Source organism: Clarias gariepinus, chromosome 14 (genome assembly GCF_024256425.1).
Source record: "Clarias gariepinus isolate MV-2021 ecotype Netherlands chromosome 14, CGAR_prim_01v2, whole genome shotgun sequence".
In the NCBI taxonomy this organism is placed as follows: domain Eukaryota; kingdom Metazoa; phylum Chordata; class Actinopteri; order Siluriformes; family Clariidae; genus Clarias; species Clarias gariepinus.
The window spans coordinates 31,777,148-31,804,565 of record NC_071113.1 but is presented as its reverse complement, the minus strand read 5'-3'; the positions used below and the strand labels follow the sequence as shown (position 1 = coordinate 31,804,565).

At 43.1% G+C, this 27,418-nt stretch overlaps 3 protein-coding genes across 5 annotated transcripts in view; 1 reads left to right on the top strand and 2 right to left on the bottom strand.

Annotated features, from left to right (window-relative positions):
- Nucleotides 1-4,857: 4,857 nt before the first annotated feature.
- On the bottom strand, nt 4,858-8,319 carry lrrc20 (leucine rich repeat containing 20). 2 transcript variants are annotated; one of them, XM_053511891.1, is made up of 5 exons: nt 7,945-8,319; nt 6,189-6,278; nt 5,769-5,918; nt 5,425-5,592; nt 4,858-5,086 (listed from the first exon to the last, which is right to left on the bottom strand). In XM_053511891.1, the coding sequence occupies exons 2-5, from the start codon at nt 6,256-6,258 to the stop codon at nt 4,974-4,976; spliced, it is 501 nt and encodes a 166-aa protein (XP_053367866.1). In that variant the 5' UTR covers nt 6,259-6,278; nt 7,945-8,319; the 3' UTR covers nt 4,858-4,973. The 2 variants fall into 2 exon arrangements, with proteins under 2 accessions (XP_053367866.1, XP_053367867.1); XM_053511892.1 differs by having other exon boundaries at nt 8,114-8,319.
- Nucleotides 8,320-11,580: 3,261 nt separating this feature from the next.
- ndr2 (nodal-related 2) lies at nt 11,581-14,293 on the bottom strand. Its single transcript, XM_053510854.1, has 3 exons — nt 14,020-14,293; nt 11,918-12,642; nt 11,581-11,733 (listed from the first exon to the last, which is right to left on the bottom strand). Exons 1-3 carry the CDS (start codon nt 14,291-14,293, stop codon nt 11,581-11,583), a joined length of 1,152 nt encoding a protein of 383 aa, XP_053366829.1.
- A 1,853-nt stretch (nt 14,294-16,146) lies between these two features.
- Nucleotides 16,147-27,418, top strand: part of pald1a (phosphatase domain containing paladin 1a) — a 39,088-nt gene continuing 27,816 nt past the window's right edge. The window contains exon 1 of one of the 2 annotated variants that reach the window (XM_053511695.1): nt 16,147-16,230. The gene's annotated coding sequence lies outside the window, so the exon portion shown is untranslated. Of the gene's footprint in view, nt 16,231-22,638; nt 22,794-27,418 lie in introns of those variants that run through there. The other variant, XM_053511694.1, reaches the window with a different exon arrangement.

Genomic DNA, 27,418 nt, shown 5'->3' with positions numbered 1-27,418 from the left:
CATCCAAGCAACTAAAGGAGCTACAAAATGCACTTTACTTAAGAAGAAGTTGGTAAGACATTATAACAAACTTGTCTAGGAGCCCTTTTCAAGGAGAACTTTTTCATTATTATTCTCAGAAAATCATAAATCAAGCAAAATAAAATGTTCTGTTATGTCCCAGATGTACTGATGTTCCAAGGTTCCTGAAGAGTACCAAACAACTCGTACTTGATCTGGTCAAAAAAGGCCATGCCGCATCCATAGTACAGACATTAAGGCCTACAATGCCATAGTAAGACCCAAAAACAAATTAAATCTGACCCTCCCTCCTGTTATTATTGAGCAACTCTTCATAATGTCCTGTCCAATTTAAAAAAAAGGACCTTCTACAGTTCACTGTGTGTTCCTCAACGGTCCACCATTTTGGTTCATAACCACTGTCTCAAAAAAACTCAAGAACTTGTACTTGGAACTCTGAGATATCAAAGCAGCCTTCGTTAAAGCCACAAGAGCCCCAGAGTTTTATCTGACCACAGCCGTGATGCAAATACAGCCTTCACTCTCCATGTGAACCTTTGCATGCTTTTCAAGCTCCTGTGCCCACGGTCATGTCTCCAACAGGAGGAGGCGATCCACTTAGTTGATTGCATGCAAAATAGAAAGATCATTCTAATGATGATCGGCATCTCGACCACCAGGACAGGGAATTGCACAGGAGACACTGGAATATTCACTGCTGCTATCTGCACACGAATTTAAGAATTTTGGAGAATTTATATGCACTCCATCAATTCAGCTCTGTGTGCAGGTCACGCTACATTATCACAGTGTATTGTGTTGTCTCAAGTTTGTACTGTTTGTACATTGCGCAACAAATGTGTCCAGGCAGGTGTGAGGGGTGTGTAGTGATTTTTTTTGACAGTGGTTTTTACTGTTTGCTTCTGGACCTGTTATGTGGCTGATGGTGATGGATTAAATCACTGCAGTATAACAGTATAAACAGCTCCTGTAGCAGACCGCACTTCCTCAGCTGGTGCAGAAAGTACATACTCTTCTGGGCCTTTTTAAGAATGATGTTCATGTTGGACTCCCATTTCAGGTCATGGAAAGTGGTAGTTCCCAGAAACTTAAGGGTCTCCATGTACGGCACAGCGGTGTTAAGAGGTCTCTTCCAAAGTACACCGTCATCTCCAGCGGTGTTCAGATCTGGAAAACAGCAAGATATAAAAGTAACCTGACTCTGTATAATGCACTTTACACAGGCCTAAGTAATGAGATCCCTAAGCTAGAGGAGATGGAGTTATACCACACATCCAGCTCATGACCAAGAAACATCGCCCTGCACTCTAAAGCCTGTTTTATGGCATGTTTTATTTGCATATTTTATATTTGCATGTAATATGCTCCTTCATTTGTACCTCATTTGTTCATTTATATTGTACTTATACTTATATTATACACCAGGAGATCATCATCATCATCATCATCATCATCTTCTTCCCCACCACACTCTAAAGATGAGCCAATCTCCATATCAGTCTAGAATGATTGACAGTTGCATGAAAACCTTTGAAATCTGGAAGCCCTGTCCCTTGATTGTAATGATTTCCTTCACTTTCTCTCACTGATAATATTAAATTAAATCTCTCAGCATGTGTTCGGTTAAGCAAACTGGACTCTATCACAGGGTCTTTAAAAACAACTCACTTTCACTCACTCATTCATCGTCTATACCACTTCATCCTGTATAGAGCGTCACGGGGGGCCCGGAGCCTAACCCAGGAGACTTAGGGCACATGGTGGGGTACACCCCGGACAGGGTGTCAATCCATCACAGAGCACACATACACATACACAAATACACTCACAGGCTCATTCACACACCACAGGAAACGTAGGAATGGCAACTAGTCCAATCCACTTGTCTTTGGACACTGAAAGGAAACCGAAGTACCTGGAGATAAAAACTCATCAAGCACAGGGAGAACATGCACACTGACCCGAGTCAGAAATCAAACCCAGAACCTGGAGGTGCAAGGTGACAGCGCTAACCACTAAGCCACAATGTAAATCAATTCTTTATTATTTATAAATAGTTTGTCTGTGTCCTGCAGAACACCTAAAGGGAGATTTGCAAAAATAAATACATTACCTTTTTTGCACCAGAAAGTATGTGAATTCTAATTATTTTAATGGCTTAATGCTTAATCTGTGCTTATTATTCAATTAGTTAAAATAACTTGTACAATCCCAAAGTAGAGCTCACATACTCATGAGGTCACAAGAGCTTTTCACACCCTGCATAAATTTGCATATATTAATCTTGTCCAAGGTTCCAATGTGCAAATCAGGCACATCATGTACACTTCAAAGCAAAAGATTTAACTTTTAAATGTCTGCAGAACATTTATTCAGTAACTTTACAGTCCCAAAAAAATCCTAGGAGGTTGGGATGTTCAGTAAGCTGAGTTAGGAAATATTCTGGTTCACTTCTACCTAGTGTTCAGGATTATATGTAAATTAGACCCACTGAAACTTTCTGTGAACCTCAGTAGAACCTTCAGGTCAGAAAGTGTGTCGCTGTTATGAAGAATATTCCCCTCTCACTCACTCACTCATCGTCTATACCGCTTTATCCTGTATTTAGGGTCGCGAGGGCGGAGCCTATCACAGGAGACATGGGGACAATCCATCGCTGGGCACACACACGCACACACACACACTTATTTAACACTATAGACAATTTTAAGAACGCCAATCAACCTAATCTACATGTCTTTGGACTGTGGGAGGAAACCGGAGAACCCAGAGGAAACCCACCAAGCACAGGGAGAACATGCAAACTCCATGCACACAGAGACGGGAATTAAACCTGGCTGGGAATCGAACCCGGACCCTGGAGGTGCAAGGCGACAGCGCTAACCACTACACCACCGCGCTGCCTTTTTACTTACCATCGTTTTAAAATATATCTGTAGAACTTTACTGGTTCATAAAAACAGTACAGAGACATTAAACGTTTACTTTAATGGATTTATTCATTTAGTTAGTTTATACTTGGTATTATAGATAACATATCTACATAGCGCTCTTAGTTTTTAATGATTTATTAGCTCCGTTAGATTAGCTTACATTATCTCCATAAAAATGAAACATTTGTTGATCTGTGTTGAGGTAAAGCAGGTCTCTTATGAGTTATATATATATATATGTGTGTGTGTGTGTGTGTGTGTGTGTTTATCTTCTGAAAGGTGTTTTATTTAGCACTTACATTTATACACACAGTCTCGTCATTATTTATGGATATCTTACCTAGAAAGATTTTTTTACTGCAATATGAAAAATTGTAAAAAACAAAAAAAAAACGTTTAACATAGTTTATGGTGGGGTTTTTAAAAAGATAACTATTATATATAAATATATGGACTACATCAGGATTAAAGTGTTAAGGTGTGACTTTTTGTTGTTGTTAAAATAACTGAATATGGATCTGTCCATACAGATTATAAGCGATAATAGAAATTATTATAAATGAAATAGAGCTGTGAGCTAACGCTATTTAATGTTGGCTTTAGAGCAGCAGTTAGCTAAAAATAAGCACAAACTTTTAATAATTAAAATACGTTTTCAATCTGGAACAAAGCTTGAATGTGAGCATAGATGTCGGTCACAGATTTAAAAAGATGAATATTTTGGGGTCTCTTTTGCACTGCTAGAGTGGTGGCTGTATACACTCACAGTCTTGTATACTTATAATAGGGATCATATTAAAAATAATAACGATAATAATAAAACATTACGTTTACCTGTTCACAACAGTTTCCTAACTGCAGGTGGAATTATACCACAAACTGTGACAGAGGTAGAAAACTAGCTGCATAAATTTGCATACATTAATCTTTGTCAAAGGTTTCAATGTGCAAATCGGGCACGTCATGTACACTTCAAAGCAAAATATTTAACTTTTTAATGTCCGCACCACATTTATTTTGTAACTTTACAGTCCCAAAATCTTAGAAGGTCAAAAATGTTTAGGATTGTATGTAAATTAGACACACTGTAACTTTCTAAAACAATGCCAAGAGTATCAGTTTAGGTTAAAAGATGTGAATATACAGAACTGTTAAATGAGCAAGCTAAGCTGCGCGGTGATAAACTGGCACATGCGTGGTATAATTAACGTTTAACCTAAAGTAAAGTAAAATATCACCAGTAAAACGAGTAATTACAAACGACACCCAATAGCTGTTTTTATAGGCGGGGTCACAGGTCATCTGATTTACTCTCACTCTAAACTGCTGCAGAATTATCGCGCAAACCATGACAGTGTTTTCTAACCATCTAACTCCCCCTTGTGACTAAAAGGTGTACTGCAGACATAAATTGCAATCATGGCGACCAAAATAAAATTTTCAGTGCCCCAGTGTTTGGGAACCAGTGCGTTATACTGGTCATGTTCATCAGCCATAATGCTCATGGATTTCTTGATGAACAAGCACACCATGTGACTGATGCCAGGGCGGGCTCAGTGGATAAGGTGTTGGACTATAGACACCCCCCCCCATCTCCCCACCCCATCTCCCCCAATACCCCCAATACCCCCCCCCCAGCCCCCACGTCTGCCAAATCCCAGGATGGTGACGTCCGGTCAATGAGAAATTAAAGAGCCAATTTTGATGTTAAATATTTACCTGGATATTTATTTAGTGGAGAAACAGCAGCATCAGAATAACATCGACAAAAAAACTGAGCAAGTTTCCAAAGCCAACTAGTTTTTTCCCCTTCAGGTTTCACTTTCATGTCTTGAGAGAACAGGGCTTTATCCCAAATCAGCCACCCCAAGAAACACTAACCAATACCTGATAATACCTGTAGTAAATATAGTAATTCTTTATTATTGTGCCATGCTAATTAGCTACACTAGCATGAGGTTTGGGACACAGCCCTGGACTGAGAGCTACCCCAGATGACTGCTGTGTGTGTGTGTGTGTCTATGTGATTAGAGTAAAGCTATGTGAAGTGTGTGGTGATGAAGTGAGTGGATTAGATCTCAAATCCAGAGCGCTAAGGGACGACATCGCGCAGACACGTTCCCACGGGACCTCTGAAAAAGGACACAGAACAGAAAATAATTATTACACTCAGGGTGCAGATCACACTGGGGTTCAGAGCAGATTACAAGCCATTATTAAAAACATCCCCAGTCGAGCTCCTAAGAGCCTGCGAGGGTTATCGCTAACCCGTCTAAGTACACCTTCACATCAGTGCTAGCAGCGCTAATCATTTTAGCATGTTTAAAGGCAGTACGGTCACATGATTTCATCTTCCAGACTCACCTGTTTACCCAAATTCTAGAAAGACTTCGGTCACATTAAGGTAAGGCAGGAAGTGCCAAGCTAGTGTATTTATTAATAATAATAATAATAATAATAAAAATAATACCTGCGATCTGGTTTCCTGACATGTTGATGTTCTGCAGCGTCTGTATGTTTGTCAGTTGTTCAGGAAAAACACTGAAGTTATTATTAGACAAATTGATGCTGGTGAGATGCTGCACGTCTCCAACAGCGTCTGGAAGTTTAGTCAGCGTGTTGCCCTGTACATCCAGCTCTACACACACACACACATATATATATACACACTGTGATTAACCTTCCTGCAGTGCTTCTCTCTACTGTAGCCTCAGGCAGCATCATGGATTTAGTAATGCACATGTATTATGTGTGTCATGTATTCTGTGTAAGAGGGTCAGGAGGTGGAGTGGTGGACCGGTCAGGGGTCTGTACCTCTTAACTGGGTGAACATGGTGAAGAACTTGCTGCTTAAACTCTTGAGTTTGTTGTTAGCCAGTGTGATGGTGTGTATTTTATCTGCACAGCTGCGAATCATTTTTAAGACGCCATCAGGAAAGCTGATTAGGTTACAGTCTGACAGATCTACACATGACAGAGACAGATATTAGATATTAGTGTAGAGTGTTTATTATCCTCAGACACACGGTTGTAGTATGTGTAAGTGATGAACACTGAGGGACCGTGTGGTGTGATGGAGCAGGGTTACTGTGATCACACTCAAGCTGATTATTCTCCTCTAATAGCACATCCGTGTGTGTTTTATGTCTCTTACATCACCACACTTTAATACAGATTATATTAATGATTGTCTACATATTGTATAAAGACAAAGACTAGAGTCGAGGTGTTTACCCAGCGTGTCTAACCCATCCTCCATGGTGGCGTTGATCCTCCGGGCGACGGTGGCCACCGCCTCCCCCATCCTGTGCCAGTTAGCGCGATCTAAAGAGTGTATAAATAGTGTTAATCGATTTGTACTAAAACACCCCTTGAAGCCCAGTCACTTAGCATAGTGCAGACTCAGGTAGGGGGTGTGGCCTAATGTCTGAAGGCGGAGCAGGTAAGGAGATTGAAGAGTTGTTACTGCGCCAAGAGGCGCGTGTGTGAGGAATTAAACATGGTACTTATAACCTGGAGGCTGTACACTTGTAGTTCTAGTTAGAGGCGTTAGCGGTAAAGAACTCACACACTGCAGGAGCCAGCATGAGTGAGTGGGGTAGGTACCGCTGTCTCAGGGGCGAGGGGACAGATTCCTGATTTCATCCTCACTTAAGGGTTAGTGTGTGTGAAGGGGAATAAAATAACTACGACAATCTGCAATGTGTACATCATCTATCTGTCTGTCACACACAGAGTCATGTGGTGTAATGTAGTGTAGTGTACTGTACTGTGGTGTAGTGTAGTTTAGTGTAGTGTGGTGTGGTGTAGCGTAGTGTACTGTGGTGTTGTGTAGTGTACTGTGGTGTAATGTTGTGTAGTGTAGTGTAGTGGTGTAGTTTACTTTGGTGTAGTGTACTTTGGTGTAGTTTGGTGTACTGTGGTGTAATGTTGTGTAGTGTAGTGTACTGTGGTGTAGTGTGTTGTGGTGTAGTGTGTTGTGGTGTAGTGTAGTGTAGTGTAGTGTAGTGTAGTGGTGTGTAGTGTAGTAGTGTAGTGTAGTAGTGTAGTGTTGTAGTGTAGTGTTGTAGTGTAGTGTAGTGTAGTGGTGTGTAGTGTAGTGGTGTGTAGTGTAGTGGTGTGTAGTGTAGTGGTGTGTAGTGTAGTGTAGTGTAGTGGTGTGTAGTGTAGTGGTGTGTAGTGTAGTGTAGTGTAGTGGTGTAGTCTTGTGGTGTAGTGTAGTGTAGTGGTGTAGTCTTGTGGTGTAGTGTAGTTGTGTGTGGTGTAGTGTAGTGTAGTGTAGTGGTGTAGTCTTGTGGTGTAGTGTAGTGGTGTGTAGTGGTGTAGTCTTGTGGTGTAGTGTAGTGGTGTAGTCTTGTGGTGTAGTGTAGTGGTGTGTGGTGTAGTGTAGTGGTGTAGTCTTGTGGTGTAGTGTAGTTGTGTGTGGTGTAGTGTAGTGTAGTGGTGTAGTCTTGTGGAGTAGTGTAGTGGTGTGTAGTGGTGTAGTCTTGTGGTGTAGTGTAGTGGTGTAGTCTTGTGGTGTAGTGTAGTGGTGTGTGGTGTAGTGTAGTGTTGTGTGGTGTAGTGTAGTGTAGTGTAGTGTAGTGTAGTGGTGTAGTTGTGTGTGGTGTAGTGTAGTGTTGTGTGGTGTAGTTTAGTGTACTGTGGTGTCGTGTAGTGGTGTAGTGTACTGTAGTGTGGTGTAGTGTAGTGGTGTAGTGTGGTGTGGTGTAGCGTAGTGTACTGTGGTGTTGTGTAGTGTAGTGGAGTGTTGTGTGTTGTTGTGTGGTGTAGTTCGTCTGTCTGTCTGTCCATCATCTGATCTGTCATCATTCCACAGTGTATGAAATCACAGAAAGCTCATACATGGATCAGAAACCAAACTGATTAAGGTTCAGTCTCACACACACACACACACACACACACACACACTCATTCACTCTCTCTCTCTCTCCCCCACACTCACACTCTCTCTCTCTCTCACTCACTCACACACACACCTGTTACTGACCTCAGAGATCCAACCTCGCGCTCGAGCTCCTCACTGCTATAATTAACACACTGACTCAGCACACCGTGCAGCGCTCTGTGTGTGTGTGTGTGTGTGTAAGTAAATCCCTATAAAGCATGGGGGGGTTTAGTAAAACACACACTGCAGTTCCTCATGCACGAGCTCTCACCCGTTTTTTTATTATCGAGTTTAATCTGCCCGAGTTCACGTGCAGCGCTTCCTCCCTCACTCAGAGTGTCGCTTGTTTATGTTTACACTCCACTTCAAAGCTCTGTAAATATACACGTCACGAGCCGACACTCAAATCAAACCGACCGAAACAAACGGCAGAGCGGACTGCAGCGCGTGCCCGTGTCGCAACTGTCGCAAAACACCGCCGACCTGCTTTACGACTGGAGGGGTGTGTCCGAAACCGACAGGGCCTTGTGCTGAATCATTCACACTACAGGGTGCGTCCCAAAGCACACACACACACCCTATACACTACAGAGTGCACACTACACACAATTTGACTGTATACTGAACACACACACACACACACACACACACACACACACACACACTACTCCCTATTGAGTGTATAGTGAACATACACACACACACACACACACACACACACACACACTACTCCCTATTGAGTGTATAGTGAACATACACACACTACTCCCTATTGAGTGTATAGTGAACACACACACACACACACACACACACACACTACTCCCTATTGAGTGTATAGTGAACACACACACACACTACACTGCCCATAAACACAGTCAGTTTACAACGGGTGCGTCCCAAACCACACACTCTATTCCCTGTATAGTGCACACTCTCCTCTCTCATTCACTAGAGTTCAGTAATACAGTAACATGGGAAAGGGCAATCTTGTACCGCAGTCAGCCACTAGAGGGCCTCAGAGAGGTTTCAGCCCCCTCAGTCTCACCCCACTGGGTATCAGGTCCTCACAATACAACACATTTAACTCATTTAAAACTGAAACAGTGTGTGTGTGTGTGTGTGTGTGTGTGCTCTAAATGTTCCTCAATCTCAGCTAGATCTCTCTGATTCAAAAGATTCAAATTAATTCATATGATTCAGTGTCGTAAATGTGGCCAAATATTTTGGCACCCAGACTGTGGGAGTAAAAATTGTATAGCATTTATGATGTAACTCTGTTTTAGATTTTATAACATGTTCTTTAAGACAATTCTGTTTCAGGTGTGTGAACAGGGAGTTACAGGCGTCTCCACCAGGTGGTGCTATACAAGCTCAGAAAACAGAAGTCCTTTTTATATCTCTCAGTCTATACCTGTTTTTATTTCCAAATCTTACTTTGGTGCTTTAGACTCAATTATATCCTCTTACCTTTGGGAAGGTAAACATCCACGGTTTAATAAGTCCTTACTTCAAAGATCTAAGAGAGACGGTGGCATGGCTCTGTCTAATCTTCGTTTTTACTACTGGGCAGCAAACATTTGATCTGTCATCTTTTGGGCATATTTTCATAACCAACCTAATCGGCCTGCCTGGGTGGAAAAGGAGATAAAGTCTGTAAAGAATCTCTCTGTCTCTGCACTCCTTGGATCTGCACTCCCCATCCCCTCAATTAAATCTATCAATAACTCAGTTGTTAGACATACCCTGAGAGTATGGGCTCAGTTCAGACAGCACAGCGGTCTTCTGGGCTTCTCTCTGTCCAGTCCTATTGTCTCTAACCATCTCTTCCAACCTTCTTTACATGATTCAGTGTTTCAGGAATGGTACAATAAGGGCATCAAGCTTTGCAAAGATCTGTTTGTTGATCATAAGTTTGCATCGTTTGAGCAGCTCTCTGAGAGGTTTAACCTTCCCAATTCAAACTTTTTCAGATATCTGCGAGTAAGACACTTCATTCAATATTTACGGTGGATTGATGGGTTTGAGTCACACCCCTTTAAGTAAAATTAAAACTGCTTGGGAGAAAGATTGAAATCTCTCACTGTCAGATGATACTTGGAATTCAATTCTTAAACTTGTCAATTTAACTTCCTTATGTGCCGCCACTCTTTATTACAGTTTAAGTTTGTACACAGGGCTCATTTCTCCAAACTTAAACTTTCCCGCTTTTACCCAGATATTGCTGTAGGGATTTATAAGGAGGTTTTAAAATTCTGTATTTAAACACTACATGTCTTCCCTGTAATATCCCAGTTTTTAAATCAATAAAAATATTGTTGAAATAAATAAAAAGAAAACAGAAGTCCTCTCAAAACATCTACTCAGCCTTGAGATGGAAAGTTCCCCTCTGACGGAGTATCAGGCTTCGTTTCCATCAGACTTTTGCGTGTTGTCGTCTTCAGTTTCAACAAATTCCAGGACCAGAGGTAGCGACTTTGTGAATACGCGATTCTCACATCGACAAAATCAACAACAACAACAACAACGTTCTGCAGGAGCGGCCTGGACTTCGCACTACGTACAAATCGGTCGTTACTGATATGGACCAAGAAGAAGCCGGTAACTTTTCTGGGGAATTTGTAAATTCTTTGGAGCCGATGGGAATTCCGCCAAGTCTATTAAATTTAGAAGTGGCATCATTTATCACTTAAATCCCCAAAACTGTGCCATAAAAAAAGACTCTGCGTCAGTAGACCTCCGGCCAACATTATTCAGGCGAATGTTCTGACCCGTAGTAGTGGTGAAGAGGACGACGCTTTCACCCCGTGTCCCCCTCATACCCAGGGACATGCCGCTTGACTTTAAACACCTTAACTTTCCTGTCGGCCTCAGCTTTGCCATGACTATGAATAAACCACAGGGGCATCAACCTGGAAACCCCCCGGTGTCACATGGTCCAGAGGGAGCACACCCTCTCTACAAATACGCACTGAACGGCCAAACAAAAATATGGTTTATCCCAACAATACACTCATATATACTCAGTTAGTGTTTTATTATTTCAGTATTTGTTGTTACATTGTTAGTAGTTAAGGAATACCGCTTGTTCAGTATTAACAGATCTGCAATACCTCACGGGTCAAATCAATAAACGTCATTGATTATTTACCGTGCGTTCGGTTTTTATCCCCTGCACTTAAACCTGAGGTGTAAACGGGCGGAGCCACCGGTAGACCTCTAGTGCATACATGAAACAAGCTGCATTCAAGTGAAATTAAATTTATAATAATAATAATAATAATAATAATAGTAAAAATAAAAGCAGCACAGAGAAAACGTATTTATTGAAAATGCATTTTTTATTCTGGAAAAATATTACCCGCATGTTTTTTTACAAAAGATCATAAATAATATGAACATAAATATTAAGAGTGTTTCTGTGTTATTTACATTAAATATTTACAGGATTTAAATCCATGAGCAGTGCTTTAATACTGAACTCCCTCAGGAGGAGAAACTGATCTTATACCCCTGTGTAGTGAGCTTACCCAGTGAAACGCTTTCTCCACTTTGTATCTAGTGCACTAGTTTAGTTTAGGGAGAAGGAAACAGCACCGGATGCCCCCCCTACTGGACACGTGGTGCACTACATAGGGTTACTGAGTCTATTTTTCTCTGATTTGGGACGGAGCCTTTAAGAACGCAGTGTTTAAGAGGTTATAGGGTTAGTCTCTGACGGAGGTCTGATCCCTCGCTCCCTCAGTGACAGCCGCACTCCTCCACCACCATCTCCTCGTGATGGCGCAGCGTCATCTCTCCGTTCTCGTAGTAGAGCATGCTGAGGGCGCTGGTGCGGATCGGAGCGCAGCACGGCGAGGGCACTCGGCTCGGCTGGAAGTGTCTCAGTAAACTCTGAGGGAGAGACAGAGTGAGGACAGGAACAGGTGTAGGTGTGGTGTAGGAGGAATAAAGCACTCAGGAGCATGCTGTAATAGGAAAATCATCAGCGTGTGTGTGTGTGTGTGTGTGTGTGTGTGTGTGTGCTCCTGAGTGCTTTATCCCTCACAGGCGTGTTCTGGTGACGTGCACTACTCACCTGCATGTAGGCGTGGTTGGTGGGGTGGAAGTCCTCTCCGAGTGGATTGGGACACGCCCCCTCACAGCGGTAAGCGTTGTACTTTTTAGGGAAGACGATCCAGGAGCCCCACCCGATCCGGTCGAAGTCGACGTGCATGTCCACTCTCCTGCAGTGGTTTCTCTTCTCGCTCTCTCTCTCCCTCTCGTTCTTGTCGTTCTTGCGGCGGCTCTTCTGTCTCTTCACCCTCCTCAGCACCTGCCCCTCTGCGCTCAGGAGGAACTTGGACCGTTCGGCCGTCCGCAGGAGACTCGCTCTGTCCTGCTCTCCGCCCCGTGACCCCTCGTGTGAGAAGACCACCAGCAGCGCTCGGTTCGTCCCTGCGTTCACCACTTTGACACCTGCAGGGGTCTGACCTTTGACCTTCGCCCTCGTCCTCCTCCTCCTCTGCGAAAGCGCATCGTCCATCCAGCGGAGCAGCCGAGCCGTGACGTTATACACTCTCCACTGGCTGGACGAGCTGATCAGAGAGGATTCTGGGAGGGATCCCAGCGACTGGTCCTCGATACAGGCGCCGCGTTTGGGACACGGCCGGTCCTGATGATGGCGCAGCTCCACGGTAACGCTCGGGTGTTCAGACGCCACGGGAACCCGGATCCTCAGCTCGACCGCCTGGACGTGGTGCTCTGAGAGCAAAGTGGAAAGGTCAAAGGTCGTGATCCAGTTCCTGTCCCGAAAGATTAAACCTGTTTTAGAAAAAAAAAAAAAAAACGAAAGTGACGTTAGCGACGAGAACCGAAGGAAAAAAATATCAATAAAATACAACAACCACGGAGACGGGTGAAGATTTCTGCAAAGAGTTTTTGATTTAAACATGTTTTGTGTAATAAATAGTAACAATAAATAAAAAAATACACAAAGTAAAAATACATTACGTTTACTTCTTTTTAAATGAACATTATGTCACTTTTGTATAAATATTTTATGTGTAACTGCTGAAAATACTAAATTATAAAATGTCTGAAATTATTAATATCTTAAAAGGAGGGAGGTGTGTGTGTGTGTGTGTGTGTGTGTGTGTGAGAGAGAGAGAGAAACTTATGCTGATTTGATTAATTGACAGAAACTGAAGTAAACACTATTAAATAATCTTCTGCTTTTCTCACACACACACACACACACACACACACACACACACACACACACACACACACACACACGACCAGGTTGTTTGGCTTATGCATATCCTCCTTCGCAAACACACACGCCTACACACAAGCTTTCTCACCCCCCTCACACACACACACACACACACACACACAGGCTCCTAATCTAATCAGGTCGATGTGTAAAAAGGCGACATGTTGATTTGGGTTTAACAAGTGATTTGTAGGAGGGAAGTCTGGAAACACGGCCAATCAACATCACGGGGAGGGGGGGGGGGGGTAAATCTCTGATCCCTGACTCAGACTTTATTTATTTGCCCCTGATGTGTATTTGACTCTGACTGCAGTGCACACACACACACACACACACTTCCCATTACACATCCGGGAATTAAAGCCACAATTACAAACTCATTATAGAAATCTGATCTACAGCATGACCTGGACGACTCCACACACACACACACACACACACACACACACACACACACACACACACACACACACAAAGAGTCTCTAACTCACCAGGTGTTCTGTGTGTGTGTGTGTGTGTGTGTGTGTGTGTGTGTGTGTGTGTGCACATGGAGGAACACTGCAGAAGTACATGTCTAAATATTAACACGTATAACACAGTTTATATAAATATATCAGTGTATAGGGAGAAATAGTGACGTGTCACTGCAGGGGAACAGGGGAACGTCATTAATCAACAGTTAAAGACTACACTGAAACTGCTTTTGTTCTAATATTCTTTATTACTGAATTAAAATGATTAAAATGAATCATAACTTTGTTATTAATCATAGTTTTGACTTTTTACGTTTCATGTTGTTGTACTCCATAAACACCAGAGGAGAAGCAAATGAACAACAACAGAATGAAAGAATGAATTAACGACCTAATGAATAAATAAGTGAATAAATAAGTTGTATAAACTGAATAAGTTTTGGGACTTACTCTTGGGGGCGACACTGCGCACCGTGTCGGCTCTCAGCACTCGGTCTTGATCCGTATGATGCTGACGGAGCGACGATGATGATGAAGGTGATGATGATGTTGGAGTTGCAGGCGTCTGATTGGTGCTGAAGCTGCGATACAGTCGCATCATGTAGGATGGAAAGTGAAGAGTCTCATTCCTCTGAGATCCGAACCCTGAACCCGGCGCCGAGCCCGAGCCTCGTCCCACACCGCTGAGGAGGAGCAGGAGCAGCAGCACTCCCGCCCGATACATCATGGCACACTGAAATCTCAGGGACTGCTGCCTCCAGCTTTTATACCCCCCTTTACTCCATTGCATCCCCCCCCACACACACACACACACACTGTCACCCCCCCCCCTCCTACCCCAAACCCCTCCCTATCACGAGGGGGCATTAAAGCAACTCTTCAAGGGCTTCATGTAACAGCTCATCATCTATTCAACTGGAAATGAGGACACACTAAACACACACACACACACACACACACACACACACTTTCCATCTTTGACTTCTTTTAAGATATACATCATTATAAACTCATGTGTATTGACATCTAACACACAAGTACACAAACACACACGCACACTCTGTACCTCCATTTTCTGTGTTTTTGATCTCTTTAAAGACTTTTTGAGTTTCTGATGCTAAATCTGATCACTTATTTATTAATGTATGTATTGTATAAAGTACTGTATAAATATAAATTAAAAGCATTAAGATATTAATTTAAACAATCAAAATGAATAACTGAAAATAATTTAGAAAAAAAATCGATAATAAAAATTGTGTTTTTGCTGAGCATAAAAAAATAAAAATAAATAAATAAATAAACAAACATATATATATATATATAGTTTTGTCTGTACGTCAGTCAGAACTCACTCTTTTGAAGATGCCTTTAAATTTCATACACTGAAGGACCAGTAATTTTTTCTCTGTTTGTCCAGGTTTCGTCTCATCATCAAGTCAAACTGTCTGTCTAGACGTTACTGAATCTCCTGCAGTCCTTAGATCTCTGGCTGAAGTTTAATCTGCACCATCAGTGAATCTAAATGTGGAGTAAAAGTGATGTTATGAACAGTTATGTGTGGGATTTAATAATCTACTGTAAAATAATCTACTAATGCGCTACTGTCTCAATGTAAACAAACACCTGCACCAATAGATATTAATTAGAAAAGATAAAGTGACCACCTTTTCTTTGTTTTTGTTCTTTAAGTTAGTTTACAGCGTTTTAAAACCGGCAAAATTACCACCATGGGGTACATTAGCTATGATAGAGACACTCTTGTTTTTAATACATTTCACTACATTTCGTACTGTGTATGTTTGTGTATGTGACAAATAAAATTTGAATTTGAATTTGAATTTGAATTTTGAATTTGAATATTTTGACTGGGATTAGTTCATATTTTCACTTTGGCTGAAATAACAGCGCTGAAGTGGTATAAGTGAATTTTAACACGCTGGAGTGGTTTTAAGACAAAACTTCATCTTTATCCTTTGATCTACTTTTTCCATTTCTCATCTGTGATTCACTCTCCGATTACCGAACAGGGAGTGTATTTGTCTGAGCACCAAAGAAGGACAACTTAGTGTAAACAAGGCGTAAGATACTCAACCTTACAGAATGGGATTTCTTTGTATTAATAAGTTAGACAGAGAGTTCTGCTGTACAGAGAGACACACAGACATGTACGTGGGCTTCAACCTCAAATAATAATAATAATAATAATAATAATAATAATAATATCACTGATTACATTAAAGATCAGATTATTATTAGATGTAACATTTGAACTCTTTACACACACTCTTGAACCATCAGGGGACTAACACTAGTGTTTAAATTAATAAATAAATAAATAAATATAACAGTATTAATGTGTAACACTGCAGTAAAAGTATTTCTATAATAAAAAAAGACTGATTAATAAACACACACACACACACACACACAGGTTAGTCTCTCAGCTCTGCACGCGCTCATACACCAGACTCTGGGCTCGCGCTCGGGAGAGTGCGCATGCGCAGAAGCACATCCACCGACAGCGGAGTTTTCTCAACAAAAACACACACACACACACACACTGATCCGAGTGTTGAGACACACAGCTCGGTACTGAACACACACACACTGCACCGCGCGTTACTGTTGGTGTGTGTGCGCGTGCGGAGAGGAGCGATGGTGAGTAATGAAGTTTTTTCAGATTCTGTTGCGCGCGCGTGTGAGAGCGTGCTTATAAAGTAACACACTGTGCGGTGTTGAAGCTCTGTGAGTGTGTGTGTGTGTGAGTGTGAGTAAACACCGCACACCGGGAGCTCTAACACTCGTTAGCACGAATTATTTTGTAGCGTCTCTGTTTGTAACACTGTGTTTAAACACGTGAAGTGTGTGTGTGTGTGTGCGCGCGCTGGAGTGATACACACAGTCTGAGCAAAGACAATGAAGAGCTCTGAGGGAGAGAGGGAGAGTTAGGGAGAGAGAGACAGATAGAGAGACACACAGGGAGAGAGGGAGAGAGACAGAGAGGGAGAGAGAGACAGAGAGAGAGAGAGAGAGAGACAGACAGAGAGAGAGAGACAGAGAGGGACAGAGGGAGAGAGAGAGAGAGAGAGAGAGACAGAGAGGGAGAGAGAGAGAGAGAGGGAGAGAGAGGGAGAGAGAGAGAGAGAGAGAGAGGGAGAGACAGACAGGGAGAGAGAGAGAGAGACAGAGAGGGAGAGAGGGACAGAGGGAGAGAGAGACAGAGAGGGAGAGAGAGACAGAGAGATAGAGAGACACACAGGGAGAGAGAGAGAGAGACAGAGAGGGAGAGAGAGACAGAGGGAGAGACACACAGGGAGAGAGTGAGAGACAGAGAGGGACAGAGGGAGAGAGAGACAGAGAGAGAGAGACCGAGAGGGAGAGAGAGACAGAGAGAGAGAGGGAGAGACAGACAGAGAGAGACAGGGAGAGAGAGGGAGAGAGGGAGAGAGAGACAGAGAGAGAGAGGGAGAGACAGACAGGGAGAGAGAGAGAGAGACAGAGAGGGAGAGAGAGACAGAGAGGGACAGAGGGAGAGAGAGACAGAGAGGGAGAGAGAGACAGAGAGAGACAGACAGAGAGAGGGAGAGACAGACAGGGAGGCTGCAAGGTTTTAAACCTGACTCCTGTTAGAATCTGTTAGAGCAGCACTCCAGTAGGTCTGAGAGACAGACAGGAATATAATCTGTGTGTGTGTGTGTGTGTGTGTCTCTCTCTCTCTCTGTCTGTCTCAAAATTGAGAGGTGTTTTATTGACATGACAGATCTTTACATCTGTGCTGCCTAAAGCTGAGAAATAAGTTACAACATAACAGGAGTAGAGAGGAAAGAAAAACAGTATAGAAAGAGTAATAATAAATAAATGTATATAAAATAGAAGAGTAACGATATTTAGTTAGAGATTAAGTGACTCGTGAACATTATTATTAAACAAAAAAAGCGTATATAAATATATGTACATTATTATTATTATTATTCTCCCAGTCTGTCTGTCTCTCTCTCAGTTCAGGTCCGCGGTGTTTATCAGGATGAACGTTACATTGTTGCCAATCAGTTAAAAATTATCGACTTTATATAAACCTCATATAATAAATATAAAAGAAAAAAATCTCCTCTCTCTCTCTCTCTCTTGGTCTCTGTCTCTGTCTGTATGTCTCTGTCTCTCTCCTCCCCCGGGTGTTGAGATCACTGCTGGCTCTGGTGCTGCGGTGCCTCGGTTCCCCTCAGGTCAAGGCTGTAGTGTGAGGCAGACAGGCAGGTTAAGGTTAAGATGTGTGTCTGTTCCTGCTCCCCCTGCAGGTGACCTGAGGTAATGTCCACTAGCCCCCTCCCTCCCCATCTCAGAGATCTTCCGTCGGTCCCCTGCCTCGTCATTAACAATGTGACGCACTAACAAGTGATAGAAAATCAACCGTACAAACATTATCATAATAAACTTTTTTAAATGTTAAAAACACTGTTAGCTTGTAGCACTGACTAAGCAATTAATTTAACTGAGAGAATTTATTATTTTCCGTAGCATGGAGGGTTAGCTTCCCCTCTCCCACAGTTCTTTATATTCACTGCTGTCTGATACACAGGTGAAGTGTGAGTGTGTGTGTGAGTGTGTGTGTGTTTGAGGATGTGTGTTATGTCGCTACTTAACTGCCACCCTTTTCACACCTCACTTTATTTACACTGCGCCTGAGACATCAAAGAGACATGGCAGCTATTCACACCACACACACACACACACACACACACACACACACACGTCGCTAGCCTCAACTACTGAGCCTTTATTAGCTTGCTCACATTTTATGCTAATTAATTACAGGAGTCAGAATAAAACCCGTCTTTGATGCTAAGCTAAATGAAATCCTGGACAAACTTAGCTTTTAGCGAACAATCTCTCACACACACACACACACACACACACTCTTTCTCTCTCTCTCTCTTTCCCTCTCTCACACACCACAATTTATATAGGCTATGTGATTTAACACACTGTGAGTGAAACTGCAGCTTGGAGATCTTGTCAAGTCATAAAGTAGCTTATGGAGGTGCCATGATGTGCTAATGTGCTAATGTGCGGTATCGACATCAAGGAGATTAACGATGACGAGCAGATACCGATACTGAGCTCCATAATAACAATAATAATAATAAAACCTGACAGGAGAAATCAGCTCGCTCTGAAAGCTGACGACGACTCTGCGGCGTAGCGTTTAATTACAGCCTCGTCGTTTGTGAACACGGTCAAGAAGGATGTACGTTTCTTTATGATGACATCATCGAGGGCGTTGTCATAGCACTGGAAGCCAAGGTGCTGCCCGATCGATCGCCATACACTACTCATTAGCTGCAGAACGTGTTAGTTAGCTATCCGTGTACGTCACTCAAGCAAGGTATGAGGCTAACTAGCATAACGCTAATCCTGTTCGGCGCTTTTGTTAGCTGAGGTGAAACAGATGTCGAAGATGCTAGCGAGCTCCTCAGACTGTTCAGTTATGTGTCCTATTCTCACATTTACAGCATTTGGCCGACGCCCCTATTCACAACGACTTTTATCTCATTATATATATATGAGCAGTTGAGGGGTAAGGGTCTCGCTCAAGGGCCCAAAAGGGACAACATGGTGGTCATGGGATTTGAACCTGGGACCTTCCAAACCGTAGTGGTTGACTTAACCCCTGAGCTAAACCTGACCTTCCTGTACACACCAACACGGCGCCCCCTGCTGGACTGGAGTCGACTGTAGGGTTTAGAAAAAGTTTATCACTCCATAGTTTAGTGTGTGTGTGTGTGTGTGTGTGTGAGAGAGAGAGTGTGTGTATCCACTATACACGTGCTACTAAAGAGAGGAGGAGAACTTATTAACTTCTAACTAGTTTATCAGTGAGGTTAACCTGAGAACGAGTGTTACACACACTTTCATTAACAAAACCACTACCTTATCTCTCTCTCACACACTCATTCACACACACACACACACACACACACACACACACACACACACCGGGAGATTGGTCTCTAATGAAGTCATGGCGTCTTCACCACAGGGCCTAATGGAGAAGTGTACCCTAATCCTTTACACACACACACACACACACACACACAGCTAACATACAGACAGTCAATTAGTGTAAGAGCAGCACACCTGGTGAGACACACACACTGTGTGAAAAGGTTAGCGCGCCCCAAGACACAAACAGTTGTGTTAGAGCATCTGAGTCAGTGTGCGCACACACACACACACACCCCTAATGCTAATATAAATACTGTATGTTCAAAAGTATGTGCTCCCCTGACCATCACACCCGTGTGTGTGTTTGTGTCCAGATGAGTTTTAATAATACACTCCACTCTCCTGGGAAGGCTTTCCACAAAATACTCAGGGGTGTACATACTTTTGAGCAGGCGATGTAAATATTCTTAATTAACTTGTGAAAGTTTATACCTGATCATGACCTGCTGGTTCTGAGGACGTGGAGGAACCGGAGGAACCATCATGAGATCATCAAGTGTTATAAGAAAGTGTATTGTGTGTGTGCGTACGTGTGTGCGTACGTGTGTGTGTGCGTACGTGTGTGCGTACGTGTGTGCGTACGTGTGTGTGTGCGTACGTGTGTGTGTGCGTACGTGTGTGTGTGCGTACGTGTGTGTGTGCGTACGTGTGTGTGTGCGTACGTGTGTGTGTGCGTACGTGTGTGTGTGCGTACGTGTGTGTGTGCGTACGTGTATGTGTGCGTACGTGCGTGCGTGCGTACGTGTGTCCGTACGTGTGTGTGTGAAACAGTTCCTTCGCTGTTTCACCGGACAGCCCAGTTTTACTGCCAGTTTACTAATGTATGCACAGTACTGTGGTGTGAAAAAGTATTTGCCCCTTGTCCTGATTTTAATATTACACAAAGTTAAACCAAGTAAATAGAAAATGCAGTTTTTAAATGATGATTTTATTTATTAAGGGGAACCAAGCTGTCCAGACCTGCCTGGTCCTGTGTTTGGTCCTAGTATTAAATTACACACAGCCGGATCAGACCTGCGGAACACGAGATTAGACGCTGAATTTGGTAATGTTTCTGTTTTTTTTTTTTTTTAGGAAGTCTGTGTGTCTGAAATAAGTGTAGAGGAAGGAGTAAATTATTATTATTATTATTATTATTTTTATTATTATTATTAAGTTTGTTAAGATTAGTAATAAACATAACAAAGAAATGAATATCAAATTGGATAATTATAAAATCATGATATGTACAGAAGGGCAGTGCAGATGGAATGAGCGTGGGTTCTCACCTCATGATGATATCGTATCTAATCGTTCCTGGTGGTTCCCTAACCCTAACCCTAACTTTAACCCTAACCCTAACCCTAACCCTAGAACATGACTTTAAAGTAAACTGGTTATAACCGGACCCAGTTCACTCAGTGCCGAGACGGACATGTTGATACACCAGTGTGTGTGTGATTGACAGAGTGTTAAAGCCGCCCCCCCTTCCCCCCCCACCTTAATCTAACCTAACTATTTTCACTCTTTATGTAAATTCTATGCAAATGACTTTTAACAACAGTTAATTGACAACACTGCCCCTAGTGGGCAGGACCTGTGTGTGTGTGTGTGTGTGTGTGTGTGTGTGTGTGTGTGTGTGTGTGTGTGTGCGTATTAGCATAATATCATATATGAATTTAATTGAATATAGAGTCACATTCTTGTGTGTGTGTTTGTGGAAAGATGAGCATTGGTGGCGTGTGTGTGTGTGTGTGTGTGTGTGTGTGTGTGTGTGTGTGTGTGTGTGTGATGCAATCAGGTCAGTTGGAAATGTAAGTTTAAAAAAACTATTTATCTGTAAGATGTAGAACATCACACAGGAAGTGTGTGTGTGTACTAAAATTCTGCCTAGACTTGCAAAACACACACACACACACACACACACACACACACACACCGGACTGTGTAAAAGTGCAAACTGAGTGCATGTTCAGGTCGCACAAATTTTTCAGACACATGATGTGTCTCACACACACACACACACACACACACACACACACACACACACACACACACATTTAATATAAGACTGCTCTGTCTTCCTGTTGTTTTTAAAACAAGAAGTAATGGAACATCAATTCCTCATCTGTCTCTCTGTTTAACTCTCACAGCTGAGAGACAGACGCACAGACAGAGAGGCACAGACAGAGAGGCACAGACAGAGAGGCACAGACAGAGAGGCACAGACAGAGAGGCACAGACAGAGAGGCACAGACAGAGACGCACAGACAGAGACGCACAGACAGAGACGCACAGACAGAGAGACAGACTTGTTTTTTTCTCCTGAAATCTTTTCTTCCATCTGATCTCTCCTTCTGTTTTTTCTTTTCTTGTCACTTCTCATCTGTTCTCTTTTCTCATCTTTTTCTCATCTCTTAATTCTCCTCCCTATCCATCCTCTCCACTTCCTGTCTCTCCTCTCCACTTCCTGTCTCTCCTCTCCACTTCCTGTCTCTCCTTTTATCGTCTTATTCCTCCTTTTCACTGTAAAGTACTGTGTGTGTGTGTGTGAGTTAGTGTGTGTGTGTGAACTGCGTACCGTGATCGTACATCCCATTAGCTGCAGTGTGTGATTTGCGCTCCTGTGTGTGAGGAGGGTTTTGCACGCTCACGCCTTTTTAATTCATGTGGTAATCTGTGTGTGTGTGTGTGTGTGTGTGTGTGTGTGTGTGTGTGTGTGTGTCAGAGAGAGAGAGGATGTAGTCAGACAGTTGAGGGTGTGTGAGTTAAAGGAAGCTTAAGTAACTATTTCTAACGGTCATATACACTATAATGCACGTGTGTGTGTGTGTGTGTGTGTGTGTAGTGGAGATGTTTGTTGTGTGTTTTGAGTGCATGTATTTTTGTGTGTGTGCGTGCATGTTTTTATATATATATATATATATATATATATATACATATTTATATATATTTATATGTGTGTGTGTGTGTGTGTGTGTGAATACACTTTACTGCTATGGGCTGGTGAGTAAGACCGAAAGGTTCCGCCCCCGCATCCTCTCCACACACACACACACAGATTTGCCCTGTTTCCTTTGCTGATGTAAGTGTGTGTGTGTCTTCCTTTTGTACTCTGCATTAAACACCGGCTCTCAGTGTATAACCACACACACACACACACACACACACACACACACACAGTATGGATGGAGGATCAAGTTGGTTTACTTTGAGGTGAAGGACAAAAACGGAGACAGGTACGGACCGACTTTCTCTCTCTGTGTGTGTGTGTGTGTGTGTGTGTGTGTGTGTGTGTGTGTGTGTGCACTAACTGAGGAAATATCAGAATGAGAACCAGCTCCAGCGTCAGTAAGATATTCCACTGAGCTTCAGTATGCCGTAGTGTAGCTCAGGGTAGGGTGTAGGGAGCAGGGTGTAGGATGTAGGGTGTAGGGAGCAGGGTGTAGGATTTAGGGAGTGTGTATGTTTGAGTAAAGAAGGGGCTCAAACCGCCAACCGTCTGATCAGTAACTCGGTGCCTTAGCCCTCTGAGCTACCACTGCCCTACTCCTGGGATAGGCTCCGCCCCCTGCGACCCTGAATACAGGATAAAGTGGTATAGATGATGAGTGAGTGAGATGAAGCGGTCGATTGGGCAGTGAGCAGAATCGCATGGTTCTCAGTTTGATTGGCCCTAATTGGTGTCACTGTGGGGAGCAGGGTGTAGGGAGCAGGGTGTAGGGAGCAGGGTGTAGGGAGCAGGGTGTAGGGAGCAGGGTGTAGGGAGCAGGGTGTAGGGAGCAGGGTGTAGGGATGGTATTTACTCATTACTCATACAAACGTTTTTAAAGATTTAAAATTGTAACAAAATTGGATCAGGATATTTATTAAATCGTGATACTTATAGAGTCGCAATTTTAACCGAATCAGCACCGAGGGATCGTTAGGATGTGGCATCAGGAGGTGACTGCAGATTCCCATTCCTGCAGCTTTACACAATTAAAAAAATAAATTACAGAAGTGTGTGAGATGTGAGTGTGTGTGAATCAGAATGATCAGATCGTCCCTGATGAACGAGTCGAGGGTGACGGTGCTGAGGGAAAAACTCCCTGAGATGGTAATAGGAAGAAACCTTGAGAGGAACCAGACTCAACAGGGAACCCATCCTCATCTGGGTGATAACAGATAGCAGGGATTGATCTGCACTCATACTGTGTGTTAGGAGGCTGGAGGTTCAGTATAACAGGAGACGTGGAGAAGTTCATATGGAGTCCAGTTGGTTATTGACGGCTCAGGTAGACTGTAGGAAACTCCAGTCCTGAACTATTGAGTGACTGCAGTCACGAGTCCTCAGAGAACAGCTGTCTGTATCAGAACAGAGGACAGGACCGTCTTCATGGTAAAGTGGAACCGTCCCCAGTCACCACACGCATCCCGGGGGCGTCCATGTGACGAGATCTCCAACCAGAAGAGGGACACCAGGACGAGTCAGACGGGTCCAGAGGACAGAGGGGGTCTGGATCACTGGCGGATCAGGAGAGAGAGAGAGGATAGAAGGAGAGGTAACAGTTGAGTGTGGTCACGGTCACAGTATGTAAGATGAATGTGTAGGGTGTAGGGAACAGGGTGTAGGGAACAGGGTGTAGGGAGAATGTTGAATGCAGATGTGATTATATTGAGCTGGAGTGTCTCCATTACTGCAGGTGTTACTCTGAGACTTTACTTCTGCGCTGGTCGAGCGTGTCAGTATTTATTCTCTGCGTCTCTCTGAGAAACAGTTCCAGATCCAGCGGTGTTCTGTTTGGACAAATCCTCAGCCGCATCACACTGAGAGACACGCGGAGTTCACCAGAGTTCATCACCTTACCTGAGAGATCTTCATCATCATCATCATCATTATTAACCCCAGCGTGGTGAGATCTCCCCGAGACACGCCCTCTGTGTAGCGTCTGTCCAGAGACCACCGACAGAGTCAGTGTGAGACGAGAAGCTGATCCCGTCTGAACACGGTCTAGAGAAGGTTCCTTACAGCAGGGCGGAGTGTGTGTGGTGGTTTATACTCTGCTCAGAATAAATCTGTGTGTGTGTGTGAGAGTATGGGTGTGTGTGTGTGAGAGTATGGGTGTGGTCACCTTGAGCGTGTGTGTTATTCTCGGCCGTGCCCTGACGAGCTGCTCGCTGCACTCTGCTGTAATTTTGCGCTATTCCTGCAGCGTTAATGCCGCGATGTGGCTCAGGCCGTGTCTCGGGCGGGGTGCCATTATTTTTAGCCTGCGTGGCACACTGGTAGCTGTGTTTGTGATGAAGATAAACAGAGTGCTGCGCCTCAGGAGTGTGTGGGAATACGTTAGATAAACCCTAATGACCTTTAGATGCTATTTTAGATGATCAAGATGCTTATCTGAAGAGTATTACACACACACACACACACACACACACAGACTTGTTGATCTGTTACAGATCTAGTGAAACATGGGACCTTTAATCTCCTCTTGAGTGTGAATGACTCATTTGTGTTTGAAATGACTCTGATTCGAATCAGTTCATGATGAAACCGAATCGTTTTGTTCTGGGTGAGGACGAGACCACAGGAGGCTCCTGATGCTGGTTATGAACTGGGCGTGTCCCTTAGTGTGTTTCCTCTGTTTGTGTGTGTGTGAGTGTGTGTGTGTGTGTGTGTGTGAGTGTGTGCGAGCGCGCGCATGTGGTGTAAGAGTGAGAGTGTGAATGTGGCGATCAGTGTAACGGTGGTGTTGTATAATGGAGTGTGAGACGTCCCCGAGCTGTGGCGGTGTCCCTCAGGGCCGCGAGTGTGTCTCTGCCCCGCGCGCTGCCTGTGGCGGTGTTCCTGTCTGTGTGCGCTCAGCGCTGTGGTGCAACTCAGGAAGTGAGGGAGGAAGTCGCTTCTGCAGTGAGGATACACTCACTGCTGTAACAGAGCTTTAGGGTGTGTGTGTGTGTATGAAAGAGAGACAGGCAGAGAGATACAAATTAAATATAAAACAAATGCAGAAATACAATTTCAAAACATTTTAAAGATCATTAACTATTATAATTCACTTCTAAAATGAAGTTTTCCTGCTCGTTAACTGGCACTCGTGAGTCTTACGATGCTCTGGAGGAATTCTGTCCCGCTCTTTTCTGCAGAATTGGTTTATTTCAGACACACTGGAGGGTTTCGAGCATGAACGTCCTGTTTGATGATCTCGGTCAGGTTCAAGTCCGGACTTTGACTGGGCCGCTCCACACCCGAGTTACTGCGGTGTTCCAGATCATTGTCCTGCTGAAGAACCTTGAGTTTAGGGCTGCAACTAACGATTATTTTGCTAATCGATTAGTTGGGCGATTATGTTTTCGATTAATCGATTATTTGGATAAAACCTAACCGCTTCTTAAATTTGATATTTTGCTTATAACTATAAAAAAAACATAAATTTAGGTATTATTTATGTATAAAATTTAACTTTAAAAAATGCAAAAGCCACATAATTTTTAATTTTGACAATTGAAACCTTAAATGAAATGTAGTGTATATAATATATACAGTTTATAGTTTAAAAAATACACTGATATATTCAGTTGATAAGATATAAACAGCTAAAATAATGTAATTTTGTATAATAAAATGATGTATTCATAAGTAAAACCACAGTAAATTACAAGTTAACTTTGTAGTGGACTATAAAAAAACTGTAGAAATGCAAAAAGCTAATAGTCACAAATATACTGTTATTTGCGTTCGCTAAAAACCACAACAATCACTAAATGTAATATTCTCCTGTTATTCGCACCGTGTAACTTAAGCTAATCTACTATTAGATCTATCACTGTTGCTCATGAGGTGATTGTGCAATGTGATGCTAGCGAGTAGCACGTGAACAGATCTAACGCGACTGTCCCGAAGTTAGCAAACAGTTTAAACAGAAGCACTTAAACTATACAACTTTTACACGATGAAGAGATACAGTTTTTACTGACCCTGCTGACGTTTCGCCATCCGTAACACCAACACGTTTTCTGTTTAAGTGTTAGTGCATGACATGCCGTGAAAGCTCGGCCTTGCTTAGCGTGCAGGTTACCGTCTTATTAGAGGCGTTTAATGTAAATTGCTATCAAACCTTGGAGGACTCGGGTCGCGCGCTTTTTTCCTGCAGACGCTCCTGTAACCTCCATTGCGCGAGCGGCTGTGTATCTGTGTGTATTTGTGCATCTTGTGGTCGCGCGCCTCAGTGACGTGAGCAGCCCAACTAATCGATAACGGCATTCGTTGACAACGAATTTCATTATCGATAATTATTGATTTTATCGATTAGTTGTTGCAGCCCTACTTGAGTTTAAGGTCACTTCAGGATTTCTGTGGATCTCAGAATTCATGGTTCCATCAATAACAGCACGTCGTCCAGGTCCTGAAGGTGTGAAGCTCCAGACCTTCACACTACCACCACATACCATGTGTGACTGTGGGGACGATGTTTGTTTTTTGAAACGCTGTTAGTTTGTGACAGATGAGTCAGATGTAACAGACACACACTTTACAAAAAGTTCAACGTTTGTCTCATCAGTCCACAGAAGATTTGTCCAGAAGTCTCAGTGATGATCAGGATGTTTTTTGGTAAATGTAAGACGAGCTGTTGGGTTCTTTTCGGTCAGCAGTGACTTTCACCTCTGAACTCTCCCATGGATGCCATTTTTGTCCCCCAGTCTCTTTTTTCTTATTGTTGAATCATGAACTCTGACCTCAAGACTCTGAGGTGAGTGGGGCCTGCAGGTCTTTTAGATGTTCTCCTGGGTTCTTTTATGAGCTCCTGGATGAGGTAACGGTCGCTCCTGAGGAGGTTCACTGCTGTTCCAGGTCCGCTCCTTGTGTGTGTAATGTCTCTCA

Excerpts from the sequence above, each read along its gene's own strand:
- lrrc20 (XM_053511891.1), bottom strand. The coding sequence starts at position 6,258 with ATGGGGGAGGCGGTGGCCACCGTCGCCCGGAGGATCAACGCCACCATG. Across the intron at positions 5,919-6,188 it reads GGATGGGTTAGACACGCTGG|ATCTGTCAGACTGTAACCTA; the intron begins GTAAACACCTCG and ends TGTCATGTGTAG. Across the intron at positions 5,593-5,768 it reads CATGTTCACCCAGTTAAGAG|AGCTGGATGTACAGGGCAAC; the intron begins GTACAGACCCCT and ends GTGTGTGTGTAG.
- ndr2 (XM_053510854.1), bottom strand. The coding sequence starts at position 14,293 with ATGTATCGGGCGGGAGTGCTGCTGCTCCTGCTCCTCCTCAGCGGTGTG. Across the intron at positions 12,643-14,019 it reads GCGCAGTGTCGCCCCCAAGA|GTTTAATCTTTCGGGACAGG; the intron begins GTAAGTCCCAAA and ends TTTCTAAAACAG. Across the intron at positions 11,734-11,917 it reads CCAACCACGCCTACATGCAG|AGTTTACTGAGACACTTCCA; the intron begins GTGAGTAGTGCA and ends TCTCTCCCTCAG.